At 31.9% G+C, this 24964-nt stretch overlaps 3 protein-coding genes and 1 long non-coding RNA gene across 8 annotated transcripts; 2 read left to right on the top strand and 2 right to left on the bottom strand.

Annotated features, from left to right (window-relative positions):
- Positions 1-267: 267 nt before the first annotated feature.
- LOC131171036 (uncharacterized) lies at positions 268-1230 on the bottom strand. Its single transcript, XR_009141796.1, has 2 exons — positions 884-1230; positions 268-780 (listed from the first exon to the last, which is right to left on the bottom strand). It is a non-coding gene; the product is annotated as an uncharacterized LOC131171036 (long non-coding RNA).
- A 2132-nt stretch (positions 1231-3362) lies between these two features.
- LOC131177866 (CBL-interacting serine/threonine-protein kinase 9-like) lies at positions 3363-8210 on the top strand. Of its 2 annotated transcripts, none has more exons than XM_058143015.1 (15): positions 3363-3819; positions 3989-4051; positions 4292-4363; positions 4481-4588; positions 4724-4807; positions 5098-5151; positions 5245-5370; positions 5446-5535; positions 5693-5815; positions 6118-6225; positions 6556-6672; positions 6774-6830; positions 7364-7438; positions 7680-7750; positions 7826-8210. In XM_058143015.1, exons 1-15 carry the CDS (start codon positions 3637-3639, stop codon positions 7830-7832), a joined length of 1338 nt encoding a protein of 445 aa, XP_057998998.1. In that variant the 5' UTR covers positions 3363-3636; the 3' UTR covers positions 7833-8210. The 2 variants fall into 2 exon arrangements, with proteins under 2 accessions (XP_057998998.1, XP_057998999.1); XM_058143016.1 differs by having other exon boundaries at positions 3687-3835.
- A 6224-nt stretch (positions 8211-14434) lies between these two features.
- Positions 14435-16712, top strand: LOC131177867 (3-ketoacyl-CoA synthase 1-like). The gene has a single exon (XM_058143017.1). The coding sequence runs from the start codon at positions 14894-14896 to the stop codon at positions 16481-16483; it is 1590 nt and encodes a 529-aa protein (XP_057999000.1). The 5' UTR covers positions 14435-14893; the 3' UTR covers positions 16484-16712.
- A 2382-nt stretch (positions 16713-19094) lies between these two features.
- On the bottom strand, positions 19095-24208 carry LOC131177868 (heterogeneous nuclear ribonucleoprotein Q-like). 4 transcript variants are annotated; one of them, XM_058143021.1, is made up of 9 exons: positions 23854-24208; positions 22346-22756; positions 22139-22255; positions 21913-22053; positions 21652-21831; positions 20708-20909; positions 19767-19945; positions 19591-19676; positions 19095-19506 (listed from the first exon to the last, which is right to left on the bottom strand). In XM_058143021.1, the coding sequence occupies exons 2-9, from the start codon at positions 22745-22747 to the stop codon at positions 19374-19376; spliced, it is 1440 nt and encodes a 479-aa protein (XP_057999004.1). In that variant the 5' UTR covers positions 22748-22756; positions 23854-24208; the 3' UTR covers positions 19095-19373. The 4 variants fall into 4 exon arrangements, with proteins under 4 accessions (XP_057999004.1, XP_057999003.1, XP_057999002.1 ...); XM_058143020.1 differs by having other exon boundaries at positions 22346-22774; XM_058143019.1 differs by having other exon boundaries at positions 22346-22790.
- Positions 24209-24964: the final 756 nt, after the last annotated feature.

Here is a 24964-nt window from a genome sequence, read left to right on the forward strand (position 1 = left end):
ACAAACTGGGGAAGGCAACATTCTTGCCTTAACACATCATCCCCTCCATTTCAATTACTATTTTCACCATTTAAAATTACACAAGTTGGGATCTATATCATACATCACGCTTCTTTTTTTTTTTTTTTAAAAAAAATATTTTTCATTTTTCAAACTTCAATTATGCTTGAACAAGAATGATAATAATAATTACAAAATTGCTAGGATTTTCATAGTAATTCGTTTATCTGAAATATTTTTCCTTTTCGATGAAAAAAAGACAGTGTGTCCAATCAAACCAATTTAATTTTGAGCTTAAAATTTATGTTTTATACAAGAAGAGCAATGCATCATCATCGCAAGCAAACCCTAATAAGAGCGAGTGATGTGACCTAGCAACAGCTTAACAACGACGAAGGTTCAGGAATTCAAATCAATTACACTGGATTTTCTTTCAGGTATTTCTCTGAATCATCAAATAAAACGACGGGTTGTTGACTCCTTTTGGAGTTCTTGTCTTCCGAATTACTGATTTCTGAGAAGAAAAGAGCCAATGAAACGATCACCGGCGTAACAAGCAGAATAAGACCTAAGGGCACCATCCATTGCTGACTATTTGTAAGGTGATACTGATACTCCCAGTAACCCAGTATTAGCCCCCCTGAAAGGCTCACCAAAAATGACCACAAACAAGCTATGCACGCCTCCACAATCTTCATAGGTTCTTGATGATCATCAGTCTTACACTCTTCATTTTTCTCGTATCTTCCCATCGACCAAAACCAATTATTGGAATTTTCCCTTGAAATTTTCAAGAATAGAAAGAAGAAATCAAGAAGAATGAACTACTATACATTAACCTTAGCCAAACAACATATAAAAAAGCAAGAAGAAGAATACACACCTGCTCAGTCAGTTTGAAGGAGAACAGGAGATGAAGGGTGCCTGGGAGCTTAAAATGCTCAGAGATAGAGAGTTATGGTGTAGAAAAGACAGAGAGTTCCACGAATCGTGCTACTCATCCATGGAAATTAATTAAAACTCGATTGAGCTACCCACCAGACGTGCCTTTTTATCAAAGCTGTTAATTGTTAAATGAAAGGTATATATAAAGAAGAGAATAATTACGTCTAAGCTTATGACACTAGCGATTGACGTAGATATCTGGGGTAGATTTCATATGTTTTTCAGTTCAGGTATCTACCTAGTTGTTTTGACAAGTGGATTGTTTGTTTCCAGGAAATAGTTGGGTTCTTGCTCTCAGAATTTTTAAAATCAGAAAGCAAAATGCCCACAGCAAAATTTTAAGTAGCTCGTTGCTTTCCAATTTACTTGAGGTAGGTCTTAGGTGGTATCTCTTTTCTTCTTTCCTTTAAGAGAGGAAGAGAGCTCTTTTTTTTTTTTTTTTTTTTTTTTAAAATCTCCTTAGCATATATACAACTATTCCCCTGATGACAATATATATATATATTAGAAAGACAATATTTTATTTTTAATCACATTCTATAAGGGGATTAATCTTTTTAAGAAAAAAAATAAAAAATATTTATTATTTTTATAAATTATTAGTTATTGAATTAATATATGTAAAGAAATATGAATTTAAATCCAATAATTCACCATTCCATTTTAAGTAATTTTTATTAATGTTTTTTCAATTTTGAGAGTTATTTCAATTTTATCCTTTATTTTTAATTTGTTAAAAAATTACAAAACTTCAATTTTATTTAAAAAAATTCCTTTAAGATTTTCAGAGTAAGAATAGTAAATTACTCTTTTACTCCTTCCTTTTAAAAGAATAAAATCACCATATTTTACCCCATTTTCCCTTCTCTTTTCCTCTCTTACTTTTATGATTAAATTAATTAATATTTATTTATCAATAATTTAATAAAATTTATTAATAAAATTATAAATTTACCCTGAAAATCTATTTTTTAGGTTAGAAGAATTTTTGTAAAATAAAATTAAAATTTAAGAATTTTTTAAAAAGAAACTAAAGTTAAAAGAAGAAAATGAAGCCATTCTTAAAGAGCTATCACTAAAAATTAGCACTCCATTTCTATATAACAGAAAAAAAAAATCTTACATTTTATTTATTAAGGGAAAAAGTTTATTGTTTAATACTAGCTAAGACATTCCATTTGGGCAATTACTATATAAAAGATCCTGTTAGCAAATAAATTTGTATTTTATTTTCATAATAAGTCCATTAGAATTTAAATCCCACATCTGAAATAAACAATAATTAAACCGTAAATATAAATAATTGGATTGCAGTATTAATTTAATTAATTATTTTGATATTTAAAAAAATTAACTTCAAGAAAAAAAAAAGGATTTAATTCTTTTTAAGGAAATTAAATTATAAACAATAAAATTAAAAGTAATTAAATTAAAATAGATTTTACTCGTTAACTGACCAGATAATTTCTTCTGGCCTATCTTACCTTCTTATTTAGGAAGGAAAAAAAAAATAATAACAAATTTATATTATTGCATAAAATAACATGCAAGACGGGAACTCTGAAGAAAGAAAAGAAAAAGGCCGATTTCTTTGTTGTTAGGATCAGGGCTGCATGGCTGAAATGGATTTGGGTGGTTCTTTATGTTCAGGACTTGGGTTGGCTTCTCCATGTCTTGGAGCTGGGCTTCTTGTGTTTCCTTTATGGTTTACTGAGCTTCAATCAGATACCCATAATAAAAAGAGAAGTGGAATTGACATTAATTTTTAATGAATTACTTTGAAATAAATAATTTATAAAAACATTTAAATGAATCTTCATGTGATTAGTACATAAATTAAATTTTAAATTAAAAAACTTGAACTTGTTCTATTTTAAATGTAAAAATTAATAAAAAAATTTATTAAATTAAAATTTCATAAAATTATAATTTCCAAACGAGAACTGCTTGAGTGATTGAAGGGTGGGGAATAAGCTGCGAAACAGAGTCGCAGAAGTTATTAACTGCCAAACAGGGAAAGGAAGGGTGCGAGACAAGTCAACCAATTCTTGGCATATTCCACGTAATGTTTTTTTGGACTTTCTCAATTATTGATTACTTTTTCTTTTTCAGTAGAATTATTCATTATTTTTAATTAGCTGCACCATCCTTAATATCTACTTGCCAATTTCATTTGTTATTTTGCTTACAAGGAAATAATAGTTATAAATCTTAAAAATAATTAAAATTTTAAATTTAAATTCAAAACTATACATTAAATTAAAGCTCATTTGCAAAAGTGATATAATAATTAAACATTATAGAAGGATTTTTTTAGACAAGATAGAATAAGGCTATATGAAGAAGGGGTAATTATGTAAATTTTGCATTAATGTATGGAATATTTCGATGTTGTGAAAACAATAATATCAGACACGGAAACAAGGATTTGTCGAATGGGTGGATAATCATACAGGTAGGTCGGACCCACGTCACCCTTCTCCTTTCCCTATCCTCCCCTTCTCCTTCTGCACGTCTCTTCTCTCTCTCTCCCTTCTGCAACTCAATACAAAAGTTTCATAGTCTCTACACACAAACCAATAGATACCGGTCACACCAACATTCGTGTTGCGAGGAGGAGCCCAACCGGCAAAAATTAGAACCATACTGTCATCGCCCTTTTCACTGATCGGACTAAACGCCAAGGACAGAATGAGCGTCAAGGTACCTTCAACGCGGACGAGCACGCGCGTAGGGAAGTACGAACTGGGAAGGACCTTAGGTGAGGGCACTTTCGCTAAGGTCAAGTTTGCCAAGAATGTCGACACTGGCGATTGCGTCGCCATTAAAATCCTTGATCGTGAGCAAGTCCTTCGTCTGAAGATGGTCGAACAGGTTCGCCTGGATAAACGTACACATATACAACCGAAAAAATTATCATCTTTTTGTTTAGAAATGTCATATTGATATAAAATTATTATTTTATTATATTTATTTAATTTTAATCCATTCTTCTTCTTAAGAAAAATTCACTCTATGTTGTTTAATTATATATATTTTGCAGTTGAAAAGAGAAATATCAACAATGAAGCTGATCAAACATCCGAATGTCATCAAAATCTATGAGGTATAAATTATTTTCGTGCTATTTTCTACGTAAAACATTTTCTTGGAGAAAACAATTGATAATTGAACACGATATGTGATATTGATAAAAACGGGAAACTATATTTCTGCAATTCGATTTCTGGTTTTCAGGATTTTACAACAATTGCTTATGGATGTTTACTGTGTCTTAGAATGACACAATTGATAAATACACTTTTCAATTCATATGTATGACTACACTTGTCTTCTATATCCGTAGGTTATGGCCAGCAAAACAAAGATTTACATTGTTCTTGAGTTTGTTGATGGAGGGGAGCTTTTTGACAAAATTGTAAGTAAATTAGTTGGCTGTTCTTGTGCATTTGCGGTCGTACATGGAAATTTTTTATGCGTTCATTGGTAACTAATTAGCTTTCCCCATAAGTAACATTTGGCTTTTTGATCCCAGGCAAGGTACGGGAGACTTAAAGAGGATGAAGCCAGGAGATATTTCCACCAGCTTATCAATGCTGTTGATTACTGTCACAGTAGAGGAGTGTCGCATAGAGATTTGAAGGTTTACTAAACTTCTATGCCTGGATTCACTGGGTTGATGGCTCTGTATATATATATATATATTTTGTATTTTCGCCTTTTATATGACTACGGGTATAAGTTATCATTAACTGCTACTCTGCATTTTTATTTCCAGCCTGAGAACCTTCTTCTTGATTCACTTGGCGTTCTTAAAGTTTCAGATTTTGGACTGAGTGCAGTATTGTCGAAGCAAATACGGGTAAGCATTATTTGATTATTGCATATATGTTGAAGGTTAATGCAATAAGAAAATAGCATTCTGCTATGTGGGTTAATATAATAAATGAGTGATTTGATTGGTTGCTTACATAATCAAGGTTCCCTATGTAAAGAAGGTAAGATTAGCATTTCATTGACTCCTGTAAACATGTGCACCCTCTTTCTTATAGATTGGAAATGGATTACTATTTCAATACTCTGAGGATAAACCATCTTTATATCATGTGAAACAGAGGCTGACCTTACTAACATTCTTCCAATAATTGATAGGGGGATGGACTGCTTCACACTGCCTGCGGAACCCCAAATTATGTTGCCCCTGAGGTATGTACCTATGACTCGATAGAGATAAGATTCCATAATGCTACAACTCATGCATCTTTTGTGGCATAATGCATATGACATTTTCCTTTCCAGGTTCTCAAAGACAAAGGTTATGATGGTACAGGCTCTGATGTTTGGTCTTGTGGGGTCATTCTGTATGTTCTTATGGCTGGATACTTGCCTTTTGACGAGCCAAACTTTATGGCTTTGTATAGTAAGGTAAATAGCACTAGGACTTTTGTTCCCCCTTTTTCTGTTTTTACATAAAATAATAATTTTGAAAAATAAATTCAGATTTGCAGTGCTGACTTCACATTTCCATCGTGGTTCTCTTCTGGTGCAAGGAAACTGATAAAGCGCATTCTTGATCCAAACCCTGTTACAGTGAGTTCAAGAATCCATCCCTGTTATACTGCTTTTGATTTCTGGTACTTCTTATCATGAGTACACTTAGAAAATGGTAATATGAAACATCTAATATGATGCGTTTTTGTCTTAATGCATTTGTATTTTGTTAATTTGATGATTGTTTTTTTTGCAGCGGATAACCATTTCTGAAATATTGGAAGATGAATGGTTCAAGAAAGGATACAAGCCCCCGCAGTTTGAGCAGGAAGACGATGTAAATCTTGATGATGTTGATGCTGCTTTTAATGACTCAAAGGTAAGAATTATAATCACTTGTCTAGTTTTTCACTTAGCCAAAATGATTTTATAAAATATGCTATTTTCCAACTTTTTTAGGCAAATTCTTTCACAAATAACATTCTGTAATGGGATGTACAAAATATCTAATTCTAAGTGCCTAAATTATTTTGCTGAAGTTTATCTAGTTTGGTTTGTGCCTACGTAATAGGTTTGTGCCTACGTAATACGTTTGTGACTTTGTATGCCAGACAGAATTGATAAATGACAATTGAGAACACTCATCAGCTGACTTTTTTCATACAAAAAAAATTGTTTCAGGAACATCTAGTTACAGAAAGGAAAGAGAAACCTGTGTCAATGAATGCTTTTGAGCTTATTTCTAAAACCCAGGGCTTTAGCCTCGAAAATTTGTTCGCGAAGCAGGCGGTATGTATAACTATAATTTTCTTTTTTTGTTGTTTTAGTTTTACTTGAGGCCAGGGTCATGTGCAATGATAGCATCTAGGGAATGATTAGTTGATTTTTCTCAGTTGAGAAGATGCATATTGGCTGTTAATTTTTTTCATGTGGCTTGAATCTTCCTAATTGTTGCATAGATAGGTAGCTATAAATCATATTTTGTTGGCTTGGATGGAGTCATTTTTTAACTATGGTAAATATGTTGTTGATAGCTAATATTTCTCTTTATCGCTCTATCTGCCTCCTCTCTCTCCTTTTTTTTTTCCTTTTTTCTTTTGCTGGATCTCCTTACTTTAGGGTCTTGTTAAGAGAGAAACTCGTTTTGCTTCCCATAGCCCCGCAAATGAAATTATGTGTAAAATTGAGGAAGCTGCTAAGCCTCTAGGCTTTAATGTTGACAAGCGAAACTACAAGGTAATTACTTTGAGTTTCCATGTCCCACCCCAAAACCGGTAGCTTTTACAATTAAATATTTATTTTAATTCTCTTGGCTTTGATTTATTCAACCATTGCAGATGAAGTTGAAAGGTGATAAAAATGGGAGGAAGGGTCAGCTCTCTGTTGCCACTGAGGTAATGAGTTAAGGAATGTAGAATAATTTTTCTATATTTGATAATTTGCATTCATAGAAAGGAAAAGGGTCAAATAGTTTATGTTTGAAGTTGTCATGGTAGAATATGTATGCATTGTGCTATGGTGCTGTACTTTGCAATTTCAAATATGGACAAAATCAGACCATATGCTGATGTTGGTAGCCTCTTATCGGCATTATCACTTAAACATGATTTAAGAAGCGCATATTCTTTTTAAGAACTTGCTGCCTTAGATTCTTTTCTACCTAACAGTTTAGATTGAATGGACCTGATTAAAGCCTTGAATTCTGACTATTTGTGCTTGGCTTGATAAATCTTTTATCATCACATTGTGTTGTTTCCTCTATTTATAATGCCAAATGGTAAGCAATCAGAGCAATATATTTATTATCTAAAATTTGTCATAATTTTTTTAACCGGTGAAAATTTCTTATAGTTTGATATTGTACACATGCACTCACACTCACGCACAATAGTACAATACTTAATAATTGAGTACTTTTGAATTTCAGGTGTTCGAGGTGGCACCAACATTGCACATGGTGGAGCTCCGGAAAGTTGGCGGTGATACACTGGAGTTTCACAAGGCATGTCAACATTCTCATTTTGGATTCATTCACAGTATCATAGTGGTTCTTACTCACTTGGAATTCTATGAATGAAGAAGGAAGATCCATTTTCACATAATTATCAATACAATCACTGTTTACTATTCCATGCTGCATTTCCTCAGTCATCGTACAGTGAAGACTCAAGGAATTTTAATCCTTTGATAGCCAAAGTTCATGATTGACTGATTTTGAATCCCTTTTCCTGATCATATTGCAGTTTTATAAAACTTTCTCGTCAGGGTTAAAAGATATTGTCTGGAAATCTGAAGGAACCATTGAAGGATTGAGGTATGCTGTCTCTATCTCAGTTTCATATGCATTTGTGGGTAGCACATTTAATTGGCTAGCAATTTTCTTGTGCAGATCATAATAGGAACTGCCACATTGGGTCCATTACTTAATTGCTTTGTAGTTATTTTGGCACCGTGACATATATGAATCTGCAAATTGGGTACGATGCAAGCAAGTTGGTTGACGCAGTGGTATCAAGTGACCCTTGGTGGCGTGCTGTGGAAGAAATGAGCGGTAAGTGGGCCTTGCTTCCTCCAAGACAGCCTCCTCCCAACTTTTTTCTTCCTCTCTCCCATTGATTTCTTGATCCAAATTCACCAGGTTTTCCAATAGAGGACAGTTGATGTAATTGGAGAAATCCTCCATTTTACTTTACATTATGGACAAGAAATTCTATATAATTTTGATGCTTTTAAGAGATTAATTATATATATTTTTTCTTTTAAAACTTACACAAGTATTGGTTTTAACATTTATCGACTGATACGTCTTTATAATTAGAATTTGATCTTTTGAGAAACCATTCTCAGTAAGTAAATGACCTGGAGGAGTAAGAATTGCTGATCAATATATATGAATAATAATAATAAGAAGAGCAGTAAAGGAGAAATATATCATGGAAAGCAACTTTCAAAATTGAGAGATGATGGGCAAAGAAGCATTGAATTTGATTTGAGAGAATGAACAAAACACCCTCATGCTTGTCGAATTTGATTTGATTTGTTTTGATTTTGAATATGACCAAGAATTCAATGTAACCACATGGTTGACTACAAAGGCCAAATGCATATAGTTAGCGGGTTGGGCATAGAGAAGATATCTATCTAAGCATGCTTCAAATAGATACACACTCTTCTGGTTCTCCATGCTCCACACCATAATAGTATATGGGTTTTATGTATTGATAGACTTTGGTGCACTGTATGCTTCTTTTATAAACAAGGCATTGGATAGAATGGAAATTAATTTTATATTTTATATTTATTTATTTAGTGGAATGGTGGAGAGCAACTGGAGTATGGTCACGTAGGGCTGGCATTCACTACTACGTAGAGGAAGAAGTCAGGCAATCCAGTTAGAAGAAGGTGGACAAACAATGGGCCGAAATACGCCTATTAGCCCTTCATTTTTTAACGGATTCCATTAGGACTGTTCACCTGATTAAAGTGGGCTCCATTTATGAATTCGACGTGTAAAATACAAGTGTCTGTGACATTTTTTTTAAAATTATTTATCACACTAAAGAATATTAATCATTTTATATTTTTTTTAATTTTACCTTTTATTTTTACTAAATATAAAAAATATTTATATAATTTTTAAGTGAAATAAAAAAAATAATTTAATCAATTATTTATATATCTTTATGAAAATGAGATTATTTAATTAAATGTGGCAACGAAAGTAATAATTTATACACTTATATATAAACAATAAATTTTTTTATTAAGTCTATGTGGTAAAACTTCTGAACCTTAAAGTCTGAAACATTCAAAGGAACGTTTGTGAATTGCCAAAAGTGCTAACACAGACACATTCATTAACTACTAGATTCTCAATTTATTAATTAGTGGAAACATCCATCGAAACCAAAATGATTGAATTCTTTTTTTTCAATCATATAGAGAACAGAAAAATATGTTAGTATATTGAATTCCTTTTTATTTTGATCCAACTGTTAGTATTCTGACGATATACTTGGAATTCATCTAATTTGTTTTCTTTTTTTTTTTCTTTTTTTTTTTTAAATATGCTTAAATTTCTCATAATTGATCTTCTACAAAAATTGGTTTCAGTCTTTTCTTGGCTGAATTGTGGTGTGGCTCTGCCATTTATACTTAAAAATCACTCCGTAATTTAGTTTATTTCTGCAACTAATTATATATTTATTTTTGATAAAATTTGAGGTACTGATTGAAAAATTTTAGTTGAGGTATTAATTATAGCTCTTTTTTTTAATTAATTCCTTATGGTTAAGTATTTTTATGTCCTTATCAATCATCATTAGTGATCCAAATGAAGGATTTTGAATATGATAATGAAGATAACAGGGATGACAGTCAGTAGGTTATCTGTAAAATCACTCTATTTAAATTCAAACTTGATTATTATTTTTAATATCTAAAATCTAATCTCAAATCTAATTAAAATCTATATTAAATAACTTTAAATCATTTCCAAACCTAATTAGTGATACATAATAATATTGAAATCTATTTAATTTTACATATTTTAATTAATAATTTATATAAAATATATTTTTTATTAATTATTTATATAAATAAGTTTTGAATAATACTGTTCAATGTATAAAATTTAAATTTAATATAGATATTATATTTTAAATTAAAATCTATTTCAACCTAAATTATATACTATAAAATTTATTATAATAGAATTTAATTGAGTCGAGTATCAAATGCCAAATTGGCTACCATCTGTAGTAGCTAAAAATAATTGTTGATGAAAAATGCGTATAACTGCCAATTGACCAGACGTCCATGATTTGTTGTATGGAAGATGATAAGCAAGTATTAATTGTATTTAGATTTTGACAGTTTACGTTGATGAAGAGGACTGAATTATTTTTTTAAATAAAAGTATCATTTAAAATATAATTTGTGAAAAATTATTTTATTATTTTTAATGTTATTATAATTAAAATTTATTAAATTTAATTTTAAATTATTTTTTTAATATTTTTTAATTATTATATTTAAAAAAATAATATTCATATCTTTTTCTATTTTAGATAGACATTGAGGTTCAATTTTATTCCTTCCTTGGCGATACTTTGTTTTCTTTTTAATAGAAAATTAAAGTTTGACTATTATTATTAATTAGTTGAGTAGTGGCAATAACTATATCAATATAATCAAATTTTCAAATTACGATATTATTATTTTTTTAATAAATAATTCATTATGAATTTATTTATATAAATATGTAGTATTGGGATTTTTTTATTTTAAATGTATATTGTATTATATTTAATAAAAATAATTTTTTTTTTCTTTTAAAAAATATATTGTAGTTTTCGCAAAATAAGAGTTGACAGAATAATATAATGTTGTTTTGGGGCATTGATTAATTAAGTCTCCCATTTTGATAAAAGCTGTGTTTAATATAAATTGGACTTTATATTAAAATAAAATTAACAATATTTAAATTAAATATTTATATTAAGTTTTACGTTGAATCACTTAAAATATACGCATAATAAAAATAATAAATATATAAATCTCATTGAAAATATTTAATTTAATTAAAAATAATTAAATTTATTTTTAAATAAAAATAAGTTTATAATATTCATACCCTTTCACAAATGAGAAAGATATGATAAATGAAATAATGATTATTCTTTCCCATCACATTAATGGCTTTGGCTTTCCCTTTAAAATTTGTTCAGGTCATATTATTAGATGCAGTAAACACTTCAGATGTATATTGATATATTAAGTGCGCGTGTGGCATACCATTACAACTGTGCGCCATTTTTGAGATTTTGAATTAAATAACAGACGTACCGAGCAGGCGGCATTACGTTGCAGACAGAGGAGTTGTGGCTCTAAAATTTTTCAAAATTATAAATTTTAATGATTTTTTTTAAATTACTGTTTACCTTTTAAAAATTTTCAAAATTATAGTTTTACATATAAGTTTTAATAATTTTTTTTAAATTACTATTTACCTTTTTTTGAAAGTTTTCAAAATTATAATTTTACTCATAAACTTTGATGATTTTATTTTTTAAAAATTACTGTTTGACCATAAAATTTTTAAATTTAAAATTTTACCTATAAAATTCAGTGTATTTTTTAAAGACTACTATTTGTCTCTCTAATATTTTTGTATTATTTAATTTTTGATCTCTTATTATTATATATTTTTATTGTAATTCAGATATTTTTTCAATATTTCATTTAGTTTTATTTTAATATCAAAAAAAAATCAATACTATATAAATCCAAATCATGCTAAACCAAACTTATATTTATTATTTTTGTTTAATCCTATTAAGAACTAAATCGAAACTATACTGAACTATAATCAAATCACATATTTTTTAATATTTTAATATTATATAATTTAAATAAAATTATATATATTTATATGTAATTAAAATTATATAATATATGTATTACCTAATTTACCCTTAATTGCCTTTAATTAAAAGGGTGTGTATATATAATATTATCTTTTATTTTTCCTTTTTTTAAACAATTTTTTGATAAATGTATTAAATAACTTTATAGTGCTGATTATATGATTAAATCATATTTTAGTCATGTGATATACCTTTATGTATAAAATAATATTTTGCATTCATTAAGGACTATATATAATATATTTTTGATATCAATATTATCATTTTAATGTTAGCTAGTATTATTACTTTTATTGATAATTTGATGTTAAAAATTTAAGATTATTTTGAAAATTTTAAAACTAATATAAAGTTGTGCTGTAATTTTAGGTTCAAGGATCAAGACTTAAATTAAAATTAATAATCAAATAAAATTGAAATGAAACTGGAACTAAAATCAAAATTGTATTAAAATTATTTAGAATCGAATCAGAATCAAAATCAAAGTTTGATTTCAATATGATTCTTAAAAGTCAAAGAATTGAAACTATCTTATATCATATTATTTTTTTAAATGTGTTAATAATAAAAATTATACAATATAATAGCTGCATTCAATCCAAATGGGCCCTAAAAATAGTGTAGATTTTTTTTTCTTTGATATTAATATAGTTGTCATTCTTCGTACGCAACATAATGATTCATTTTTCAGATGTACAAGATTTAAAATTAATATCGTATGCATGATAAATTTGATATGATACGTAACAATAATCGATCCATGTACAATTGATATTATGTATTTTAGAATGACAATGTTGTGTGCTGCTGAGGATAAATGTGGCATGCCATATGCATATCAGCTACCAATTTAAAAGCATTAAAAGCTATAAACACAGGGTGGTGTATATCTTAAGTTAAACAGAGCATCGAGATACAAGTCCAACCCAGTTACGTGAACAAGCTAACTACTAGCCTTGTGGTTGTTGCCGTCCATTTTGAATTCCCACATCATGTTATCATTAATGTTATTTGCAATGTATTCCCTTTGATCGCTGGATCATGCAAGTATGCCTAAAGGTTAGGCTTCTCGTTCAGCATGTGGATCTTATAAATTCCTTGATATAGAAAATTTTGTATTAATATTAATAATGTTTAAACAATGGAAAAGGTTTTATTTATAAATTATAATCAGGGCAAAAATTTATTAATATACAATATAATATATTATACTGTTATAAAATTATTTTAATATGTTTTTATTAATCGGCTTTAAAAAAAATACAAATATTTCTATTATAATATGTGCATATTTTTTAATTAATTCACCCTAACTCAATTATATTTCAAATATTTAATAAAATTTTAAAATTTTATAATCAATTAGTAATATATAAATATATAATGAGATTTATATATAAAATAAATGTGATTTATATATTTATATTTTAAATTTATGGTAAATTAAATTTAAATAATTTTTTTCCTCCTATGGTGTGAGAGTTTCTACAAGGAATTCTGTCTCGACATATACTTTCCACTTGACTAAAATGAGTATCAATTGTTTTCGTAATCTTGTAAGAATTTTGGATAATAACATAATTTGCTTTGACAAGTAAATTTTATCTTCTTAAAAGTTTATATAACTTCCGAGCGCATTTATATATCATGTTATATATATATATATATATATATATATATATATATGGTCAAACTCAAGAAATTTTACCACATGCAGGTCGTTTTTCAATGGAACACGTAAACCCATAGAAAATAAAAGAGGATAAAATGAATTTCGTAGAATAATGATGCTTACGAGACTGATGATAAATTAAAAATTCAGGTAATTACTTTGTGAATGATTTTTTTTCTCTAATAATCCAACGAGGTAGAAATTTTAGAATATTATTATGACTTTATGTCAATATTTAATATAAAATAATAAATAAATAATAATAATTAGACACATATATAAATATAATTTAAAAAAAAATATTATACAGATATTATAAAATTTTAAATTATTTATTATGAATCATCGAATGGATTATATGAGTCATGTCATGATTGTACAATTTCTGGTGGGGAACAGTGAGAAAATTTGTCTCCTTCTGGCAAATTGGCAAATGGCGCTGAGCGTTGAGATTAGCGGCTACTTTATTTGACCAAAATTCATTAATTGTTCCTCGACAGCTAGTCACCTAAAATCCATCGGCTTTCTTTGAATTCCCATAATCATCCTTCTCTTCTCTTCACATTTCCCATTCGCCCATGTTGCAGAAACATGGTCCTTAAAAATTCCACGTGGACACGTTCTTTGTGTTTGAGCATGAGCATAAGCATATGGCAAGACAAAAAGATTTTTTTTAGGATAATCGATTCAAGTTGAAATTCATATGAAATCTATTATAAGCATTAAAAGTAATAATTATGTAATTAATAATTATCACAAAATTATTTTTCATAATAATTATATTTTAATATTTCTCTCCAAGTCTCAAAATGACAGTGATCTTGCTTGAAACTTGAAAGAAACCTCACATTATCACATGGCCACCTCCATCAAACACAACATACACACACCTCCTCTCACCCCCCCTTCTTTTTTTTTTTTCTTGGTTACCAAACGGACATGGGAATTTTTGGACCAAGATGGAGTTTGGCTTTACCCTTTATTTTTATATTGTTCCTGATACCATATATAGCTAGCTTCCCATTCCCATGGTGGTTGAGCTATCCAACTTTTCTTCGAACTACTCACCATAAATTCAAGAATAGGATTTCAGCTTTCTTGCAGTTAATATATGACCTTTTCTACTGGTACAGCTTCCCCACTCTTGAGGTCTGAATCCATCTCTCTCTTCGTGTCTATCTTACCAACCAACTGTGAACTGTTTTTATGCGTGTAGGCCATGTTTTGCTTTTAATTTAGCATTTCTTTTCTTTTGGATGGGATGTAGTTCAGCGTCTTGTTTATAAATTAGCGATACCCGTTTTATTTTTTCTCACAAGCAACCGAAACAAAGCACTCACAGAGGAGCTCTACACAAATGGATAATATAGACATGGATAATGAGAGATTGACGGCGGAGATGGCTTTTAAAGACTCTTCCTCTGCTGTCATAAGAATCCGTCAACGCTTGCCTGACTTCTTACAGTCCGTCAAGCTCAAATACGTTAAGTTAGGTTATGGCTACTCATGTAACCCTGCTACTATACTCATGTGTCTCGTAATTTTCCCTTTGTCCATAGCCACGCTCGTTCAAATCACTGGTCTTCAACTGGACCTGGTTTACGAGTTATGGACGACTCGGTCCCTTCAACTCCATGAAATAGACGCCGCCACTAGACTTGCCGGTTCTGTTCTATTACTTGTCCTTCTCGGAGTCTACTTGGCCAAGCGGTCCAGACCCATCTATCTGGTGGATTTTGCATGTTACAAACCGGAAGATGAATGGAAGATGTCAGTGGAGGCCTTCATGCAAATGACGGAAGATAGCGGGCTGTTTGACAAAGAAACTGTTCAATTCCAGAGGCGGATATCGACAAGGTCAGGTCTAGGAGATGAAACTTATATACCAAGAGGAATATCGTCTAGACCACCGAATTTGTGCATGGACGAAGCCCGGAGGGAAGCCGAGTCAGTCATGTTCGGAGCATTGAATTCTCTTTTCGACAAAACTGGAGTTAAACCGAGAGACATTGACATCCTCATTGTGAACTGCAGCTTGTTTAACCCGACTCCGTCTCTGTCCTCTATGATAGTGAATCACTTCAAGCTTAGAACAAACATTAAGAGTTACAATCTTGGTGGAATGGGTTGCAGTGCAGGGCTTATCTCTATAGACCTAGCCAAAGACCTTCTGAAAGCAAACCCCAACACTTATGCAATTGTGGTAAGCACAGAAAATATAACTTTGAATTGGTATTTTGGCAAGGATAGGTCAATGCTACTTCCCAACTGCATATTCCGCATGGGTGGAGCTGCCGTTCTTCTCTCGAACAAGGGCCAAGACAAGGGCTGGTCCAAATACCAGCTGGTCCACACAGTCCGAACCCACAAAGGCGCTGATGACAAAAACTACCAGTGCGTTTACCAGAGAGAAGATGATAAAGGAACTGTTGGGGTCTCATTAGCCCGTGAATTAATGGCTGTAGCTGGAGACGCATTGAAAACAAACATTACTACATTGGGTCCTCTGGTACTGCCTTTAAGCGAGCAATTTATGTTTTTTGTCACCCTTGTTAGAAGAAAGCTTTTGAAAGCAAAAGTGAAGCCCTATATACCGGATTTCAAGCTTGCTTTCGAGCATTTCTGCATACATGCTGGGGGTAGGGCTGTTCTAGACGAGTTGCAGAAGAATTTGCAACTTAGTAACTGGCACATGGAGCCATCCAGAATGACTCTGCATAGATTCGGTAACACTTCCAGTAGCTCATTGTGGTATGAACTGGCATATACAGAAGCCAAGGGTCGGGTCTCACGCGGGGACAGGGTGTGGCAGATTGCTTTTGGGTCAGGTTTCAAATGCAATAGTGCAGTGTGGAAAGCGCTCAGGGCCATCCCTCTGGGCGAAACAAGGGGTAACCCATGGGCAGACTCCATTCACAGGTATCCGGTCAAGGTTCCTGTGGCTTAAATTTGTTCAATTCAATTTGGTGGCATTGTATTACAGGACTTGAATGGCAACGTAGATGAAAGTCTTAGCTAGGTTCCTTTTTCCTTGATCATCCAACCCCTTCTATTAATATCCTCTCCTAGCTGTCATGTGACAAAAAAATATATATATGATTATAGTACTGAAGATCATTCATGCTTATGATATTTGATAAGAATTGAATGAATACTTGCAGTACTTTTTTTAATTATTTAAACTATCCTTTTAAATATATAATTTATATTTATATTAATTTTATTAACTATATACATTCAAATAGAAAATGAAAGAAGCCAAGGTGCCATCAGACTTGATGTTTGATTGGCAAATGGGAACTGCAGTAAGTAGTTAACAGATTATAGGAGTTTCCTAAAAGAAGATCAGTGTTGCATAGAATAGAGGCATCCACGCATATATTCGCTATTCAGTGGCTAAAACAAGATAGAAAAACAATTGGCTTGGATTTTCTGATGTTAATGTCTGATATCTAACTTCGCTAGACAAGTGGCTCAGAAGAAACTCTCTCCCTTTCTAATTTGATTTTATTTCTCCTCCCATAAGTTCAATTTTAGGATAAATTTTAGTTTGGATTCATTAGTTTTTTATTTTTATTTTTATTTTTATGCAAAACCATTTAACAAATTGTGAGAGCGACCGAGGACCATGTTTGGGCTGTGTCCCCAAATCCACCCACGGCATGCTTTCCTCTCATTCTCAGATTCACCAAAGCACTCGTTTCCCTTGCGGTCTCTGCCACTTCTCAGCCCTTTCGCCGCCGCTCGTCCCCTAGTCAAAAGCAGCAGCAACGAATACAAAGCACGAGCAAGGTTTGGTCTATACGCTGTCGACTATAGTAATGTCAGGCCTTCGTGCATAAACAGCGAATGGGGTGATGGGTTGTACAGGGTGAAGAAGCGTCTTCAAGAGCTCTCCGAGACGAGACCGGATAACCAATTTTTAGGCTGAGTTTCAATATCTTGTTTAATTGCTTTTAACTATTCGACGTTTTCCCACGTCTTTTGAGCTGTTCACTGTGAATAAAAGTAGGTAAATACTTTTTTGCTTAAAAAAAAAAGAAGAAATACTTTTATGTCATGTTTTGCTGCTGAGGAAACTTAAAATCCATCTTTCACGATATAATTCTGAATTTTGCAATGCTAATGCTATATTATTAACTCAGAACTTGGAAATTTTTATTTTCTGATTAGTAAGATTCATATTTAGATTAAAATTGAAAGGTTTAATGTCGTAAATACAAATATTACTGAGAGTTTATTAGGCTTTGACATATATGGATAGAGGATAAAAAGTTTAAGAGAAATAGATTATTACTCATTGTAGCCCATAAAGGGACTGTGGTTGTTAAAAGTTAAATAATTATAGCCTATGGTTTGAATGTTAAAATAGTAAATATCAATTATATTTAAGTTATATTTAAATATCGAACATCAGTTCTCTCTTTAAGAGTGCAATGGTCTTACCACTGCACCCAATATTTGTTAATGACAAAGTAATATACTTATTATGAGTAACATATATAATGTTCTATTGGGTGTAATTAGATTTATGGACAAATAATTTTGAATATAACACACTGATAATATTATTTTATATTAAAAGTTGAACCACATAAATAACATTGTTATATTTGTCTGCTTCATTTCTTTGTGGGATGATGTTGTTTCACAATTGCTCCAACTAAATTTATTAATATCGATTCTTGTTACTCATTAATGTTTTTCCTGTTGTTCATACTACTTGAATTCTATTAGTTTAGAGGGTTAGTTTGCTTTGTTTTGTTGCATAAATTATATGTACGTTGACAATTTTGTCCTGTCCTGTTGTATAGACAGTTTGTGCGAGTTTCATCTAATCTTCCTACTAAAGGTTCTATTTCCAATACAATTATACTTGATCCTTTGACAATTCCTTAACAACGACGTGCTTATTCACTATTTCTGTTCTTACATGCTAGTTTAGTGTGATTTTGAGTTGATAATGAGTAATGTTTATCACAAATATTGGATGCTTAAACAACAGATTTGTTCATTGATTATCACAAGTAATCAGTCGTCAAATTGGGCCCTTAAAACCAAGTTTGGGGCTATAGCTTATCAGTGGTATCAAAACTATTGCTGGTTGATAGTTGTTATAGAACCAAACCCTGAACGAGTCCATCTGCTAACTGGTTAGCCTTGAGAGCCGTAAGCCTTTAATTATTGCCTTGATAATTGGCGTTCCCATTAGCTGGGTTGCAGTCAGCTAATTTCATCTTTTTTAAACAAAACAAAACAACACGACTATATCCTCATACATCTCTGGCTGTTAAAGAAAAACTCTCTTTTATAGCCAATATGAAGGTCATCTTTTGCCGTCCTTTTAAGATGCAAATAAGGATTGGCAGGTGCATTTTGCTGACAAACATGTTTCTGTAGCATATTCAATTGTCAAACACAAACACAAATGGAGTATATCTGCACTTGACCTAAAAGAAATGTAATAATGTAGGGAACAGATAATATATGAAATAACTAGCACTTTTGACACAGAACCATGGCCTGCACAACGACTCCTGCTGGGTGCAGCATGACAATGCCAATAAATAAACCATTAATATAAAGAGAATTGCTAAATGTCAATCGTCTCCCACCACAACAAAGTCACAGAATACTTCATCTTCCTAATTCTAAAATCTTTTTTCTTCTTCTTTCCATTTTTTTTTTTTTTTTTTTTTTTAGTTCTAAAGAGTTTTGGGATTGGGGAGAAGAAAGGGGTGATGGCTCTGTTATTTTGTTCACCGCAACAAGTCATCCAACTATAATGTCTCTTCATTCCCGGGAAAAAACTATGACACATTTCTGCACCTCTACCACTAATAAGGGCGATACCTTCTGCTACGATTGACATCATCCCCACTACTTCCAGCTCGCCCAGGCCCACCTGGACCATTGTTCCGATCAACTCTCCTCGGCCTAGGTTGTGGCATCTGTACACCCGGCTGCTGACTGCACAATTCCATAACAGCGAAGCAATGGTTGAAAATATGTCTCATTTAAAAGGTTACACAAGAGACTGAAATAGAAACTTACAGAACATAGCCAATTCGACCATCTGGTAGAACCATGGGCACCATATGCATCCCAGCTGGCATTGGACCCCTTCCATATATAACTGGCTGTTCATGCATGGAAGTTTAAAAGATGATGTTCGACCATAACAGAATTGTGTAGAAGGTCAGAAAACCTATTTTAAGTCTATAAAATACCTGCTGAAAACTGGCAGAAACACCAAATCCAGCACTTACAGAGCCATATGGACTTCCAGCAAACCCACCATAAGAAGGATGTGGCACATGGTTTGGATGAAGCCCTGCTGTGTAAGGATAAACCCCATCAGGTTTTTTATCAGCCTGAGGCTTGGCAAGGACAACCTCCAACATTTGACCTGTCATGAAGTTCACTGGTATCAAATTCTTACTTTTGATTTTCCTTTGTATTGAAAAAAAAAAAAAAAAAAAAAAGAGAACAATGATAAAACAAAACAAACTGCATTATCTCCAGCAGCAAGGCTTGAATTCCCAATGCAACCCACATGCCTGCCAATCACAGATCACTTCCCCCTATTTGTGGGTGGGGTTGGGTTATGCATTACAACTTCATTGAACTTAAAGGGAAGTAAAAATTTAAACTTAAAAACAGCACCATTTTTGGCATGATTTGACAACGGCAAGAACAACAAAGGCAGAACTCAGCAAACAGTATTACCAAATTTATTAGATTTTACAATTTCTGATAGCATATTTCATATTTTCTCTGAAGATAATCCACTTGTACTCACAGAAAAAGGATATCTAAGGCTAGCCTCAGGAAAGTCGAATGTCAAAATGGGATAATTAAATAGGTCTAACCAAAGGAGGTAAGGTATAATTTCTCTTAGAAAGAATAAACAAGAACAACTAATGCTGAAACTGTGGAAAATTTATCATAACCATTGACTCACACTCACTCTACAGAAAATATTTATCTAGCTTAATAACAGATAACATATCCATATAATTTAATCCATAATGTTAAATTCTATAATTTCCTTATCCATGCACATTCTTGATATCTGAAAACAGGGTTATTTTCACAGTTATCAAAATCAATTAAAAAAAAAAAGGTTATATTTGGTCTACATGTTCACATTGATATTTCTGAAAATTACCGTCAATTTCGTATTTCTCGCTATCTTTGACAGCCTTCAATGCACTTGACCTTTCAGCGTAATGAATGAACCCAAAATCTCGTTTTCCTGCTTTGCCAGGTGGCATAACAACTTTTGTTACTTCCCCATGGCGCATGAATAGTTCCTTCAGTTGCTCAGTACTAGTGTTCTCAGGTATGTTCTTTACATACAAAGCCTTAACCTGTCATCCACAACAGATACGAGGAAAGCTCAACATTTCAGTAAAATATGATAAGCACCCAAAAAGGAATTTGGCCCAAACATCTTTTCCACAAAAAATGATATAGAATCATTTTTACTCTAGTTAAACAGAAAATACCAACTATAGATTTCTCCTTTGGTACTCTACAAATATAAGCAGTTTAGAGAATGTCAAGCGCAGTCTAATATATTGGGGCACTTCTGCAAGACATTGGATATTGAGATTCCTGCTAAATTTGTTATGCAGGGAATGTGACCAAATCACAGTTTCTTAGAAGCGTCTTCAAATATTCAGTGGACATAACAGGCCACCAGAAGAAACCTGATGTGTGAAAGTAGCCAAGTGAACACTAACTTTTGGTCCAAGAACTTTTACAAGTGATCTCATCATTTGCATTCAAAATACTCCCTCTCTCTCTCTGTTCTGTAAATACTAATTATTGAAACCACAAAGACTTTTTAAAGAGATCAAATAAGAGAAGAGTCAATGCAAATGAACATCAACTGAATTGCAATGTACATTTTATGCAATGAACGTAGAAGAGAAAACTATAATTTACTGAAGGTAGAATTGTAGAAGGGACAACTCTATAATTTACTACATGATATGAGAAATCCCAAAATGCTTAGCCATTACTTACTAGACACAGGATCCATGTATAAAGAATTTGACAATTTCAATTATGAAGAATCAACTTCTTCAAATTGCTTTAATAATTCACCTGGGCAGCAGCAGCAGAATGATCAGGTGTGCCCTTTGGATCAGCCCAGCTGACAGTGGGGGTATTTCCATCCAGCTTAAAATTTGCATTTAACATTTTCTGCCTTGAATAATCAGCACATGCATTATTGTAATACAATATAAAAGCAAAACCACGATTGCGGGCTGGATTTTGAGGATCCTGTAATTAACAGAATATAAAAGCATTAATGGTTACTATAATTCACTATTAATGAAATAATATTTCAATTCAAAACTCTACCTTTATCAGCTCAATGAGTTCCACCCCGGGACCAACCTCCTCAATGACTTTTCTAAACTCATCCTCTGTCCAGCTCTTTGGAACATTACCGATAAACAATCTGTTCTTGGTTTCAGAAAGAGAACATCTTAAGGTTTTTCCCTGCAGCAGTGACGCAAAATTTTTTTTAAATAAAAACATATAAAATTATTAAAGTGATGGAATTGTTGCACCAAGTCATGATTACCTTGAGCTCCTTACTATGAAGCTCTTCAATGGCCTTTTGAGCAATCTCCTTTGATTTAAAGGCAACAAAAGCAAAGCCCTTGCTTTCACCAGAGTCCTTATCTTTCATTAACCTTATCTGAAAAATAATTTAAAATAAAATACAAATTAACAATGACATGAAGAAAAGTTATTAGACATCTTGAGTATAGATCTAAACTGTTATGACCTCAAAAATTTCGCCTATTGGATTACATAGATCCCTCAAATCATCTTCTAATGCATCCTTTGGAAGCCCACCAATGAAAACTTCTGAACCATGGGGCGGAAGGGCAAGAAGTTGAGCATGCTTCTCTTTTTCCTCTTCTTGGACAGAAGCAGTAGGTTTTTCATCATCTTCTAGAGGCTCTGTATTGACACGGCTTCTATCCATTTCTGGTGATTGATCTTTCTGAATAACCCCAGTTTTTGAGTCCTCATAGTCCTCTTCAGCATTTTCTTCAACACGTGCATCTCCATTATCATCTTCTGCATCATCATCTAGTTGATCTTCAACATCATCATCCATTTCTTCCATGTAATTATCCTCGTCAAGATCCACCCGTTCCTCAATTTCTGTTCCCTCTGCCATACTGTGTCTCTGTTTCACGCCCCAAATCTTATCATGCAAATAACTACAGTTAAATGGGCCCCAAATTAACTGCAAGCTTGATTAACCATTATGGAAAATGCATTGAACCTGCAAGGATGTGTTTAAGGCACGAGAATCGATGTGGGTGGGTCGTATAGAAAAGAGGAACATAAGGCTGGGAGGACATGCAAAGTTTGAAAAACTACCCATGTGTCAGGTAGAAACTGGGAAGCTACAAAATTTAGCTGCTAAAAGGAGCAGCAGTTATGAGAACTTGCCAAATTACTTCTACGTCAAATATGACACATGCCTTGAGGACAGACCAACTAATTTTTGTTGCTCGAATTGTTGGATGAGGAATCAGAGTAGAAACAAGGAAAAATGAAACATAAAAACCTAAACTTTCCATTGCATTGAATCCTGGAAAAAAAAAAAGAATAAAAATGAAAAAAAATTATAAATCCACTGAGATTGCGTTGGAACCAGAGTATTAATTGGTTGAATTAAGATGAATTTTGCAATATTTCCTCATTATTCCACCTTTCTACAACATCTAGAAAAGTGGAAGATAGCTAGACAAGAGAAAATTGCAGAGTAGAACCAATAGTAAAAATGTCCAGTAAAACAAATACAAATTTTAAACAATCGTGTTTCAAATCAAAGATAAAATTTTTATGGTCAATCCTGAATTGGGAAAAAAAAAAAAAAAGAAAAAAAGATAGCATTCCGTCTCAAATTGGACAAAACATAATAATTTGTAAATTATCAAAGGAAACACAATAAACGATCCCATTAACATAAACCCATTTGAACCCCAATTAATGCTAAACAAAACGACAGCAGGAGTGAGGACGGACATGAATCAATACTAAATCCATAAACGAGAGATTGATAAATCTACATATAAAAGGATCAAGGCAGGGTGTGGAACCCTAAACCCTAAATCAAAAAACTAAAATTGAGCAGATTGAAATGCATTGAGCTCGAAATACGATCAAAAAAATATGAAACAAAAAACGCATCGAATAGGGAAAAGTGCAAAGACACAAACTTTTGGGGCACAGAAAGGCAACACATAAAGGAATCATAAGTGAAACTTGGCATACCAGTAAGTGTTTGTATATGTGGACTGAGATTTGCTTTCTGGGGTGACACTGTTTATGTTTTCTTTGTTTCTGATTCCTCTGTTTCTGTATTTTCCTCTCTTGTGCAGCCCACTGTGTGTGTACCAGTTATCCGACGAACCCTTTCTCTCCAGAAGACCCCAATTGGCAATTAGGAAAGAGGCTTCAATCCAACGCGAATGAGCCTACTCGTATCTAAATTTTTACGAATCAGGGACCGCCGCATGGACCGCCTGACTTCCACGTTACACCAGTATGGCTTTGAAATGTCTTTAATGCCCTAGATCCCGTGGGTGCATAGGCTGCGGTTAATCACGGCCACAGAGCTTTCCGTTAGCCTCCCCCAAGAGAAATCCTTTCGCTCTGATCCTCCTCAAATTACACTCTCGATATAACATATTATTAATTTGGAGTGTTTCCTGTTAAGTATGCTAAATGAAATTTCATTCATTGAGATAAATCTCTATCTAGGTGTGTGTGCGTATTTTTATTTAATAATAAATAAATAAATAAATCTCTCAATTAAATTTAGATTATATTTAATAGGATATAATTAAAATTATAATATAATAATGATTATATTACATATTTGATTATATTATTTAATAATATAAAAAAAATTGACTTCATGGAATGACAATTAAGTGATGTAAGCGTCATAAAATCATAATTACTTATTTTAATTTTTTATTTATTTTTAATAATATTATTATCACAACTACTCGATTGCCATTATTATTACTATTATTTTTCTTACTCTATCACCATTATCACCACCATCACTATAACACTCTAAATTTTTAAATAATTATTTTATATGTAAATATTAATATTTTATTATATTAAATATTATGAAAATTTATTTGAAATTTTTTGAATTTTAAAAATCGGATTTGATTTTCTTAAAATAATAAATTTTGTTAATTTTTAGAAATTAATTTAAAAACTACGTGGTAAATTTAAAAATATATTTAAACTCCACGAATTTTTTTGAGTTTTCTGTAATTTTTTCAGAATTTTTTAACCTCATTTTTTGTCTCAGGATAGAGTAAAAAATTCAATTTTAGATATCTGAATCAAACTAGTCGAATCG

This window comes from Hevea brasiliensis, chromosome 2, assembly GCF_030052815.1.
Source record: "Hevea brasiliensis isolate MT/VB/25A 57/8 chromosome 2, ASM3005281v1, whole genome shotgun sequence".
Lineage (NCBI taxonomy): Eukaryota > Viridiplantae > Streptophyta > Magnoliopsida > Malpighiales > Euphorbiaceae > Hevea > Hevea brasiliensis.

What these genes read in the sequence shown, in the direction of transcription:
- LOC131177867 (XM_058143017.1), top strand. Translation starts at nt 14,894, where the DNA reads ATGGATAATATAGACATGGATAATGAGAGATTGACGGCGGAGATGGCT.
- LOC131177866 (XM_058143015.1), top strand. Translation starts at nt 3,637, where the DNA reads ATGAGCGTCAAGGTACCTTCAACGCGGACGAGCACGCGCGTAGGGAAG. An exon ending in GGGAGCTTTTTGACAAAATT is followed by an intron (nt 4,364 to 4,480) that starts GTAAGTAAATTA and finishes TTTTGATCCCAG; the next exon opens with GCAAGGTACGGGAGACTTAA. An exon ending in TATTGTCGAAGCAAATACGG is followed by an intron (nt 4,808 to 5,097) that starts GTAAGCATTATT and finishes AATAATTGATAG; the next exon opens with GGGGATGGACTGCTTCACAC.
- LOC131177868 (XM_058143021.1), bottom strand. Translation starts at nt 22,747, where the DNA reads ATGGCAGAGGGAACAGAAATTGAGGAACGGGTGGATCTTGACGAGGAT. An exon ending in TTCATAGTAAGGAGCTCAAG is followed by an intron (nt 22,054 to 22,138) that starts GTAATCATGACT and finishes TCACTGCTGCAG; the next exon opens with GGAAAAACCTTAAGATGTTC. An exon ending in TTTCTGCCAGTTTTCAGCAG is followed by an intron (nt 19,677 to 19,766) that starts GTATTTTATAGA and finishes ATGCATGAACAG; the next exon opens with CCAGTTATATATGGAAGGGG.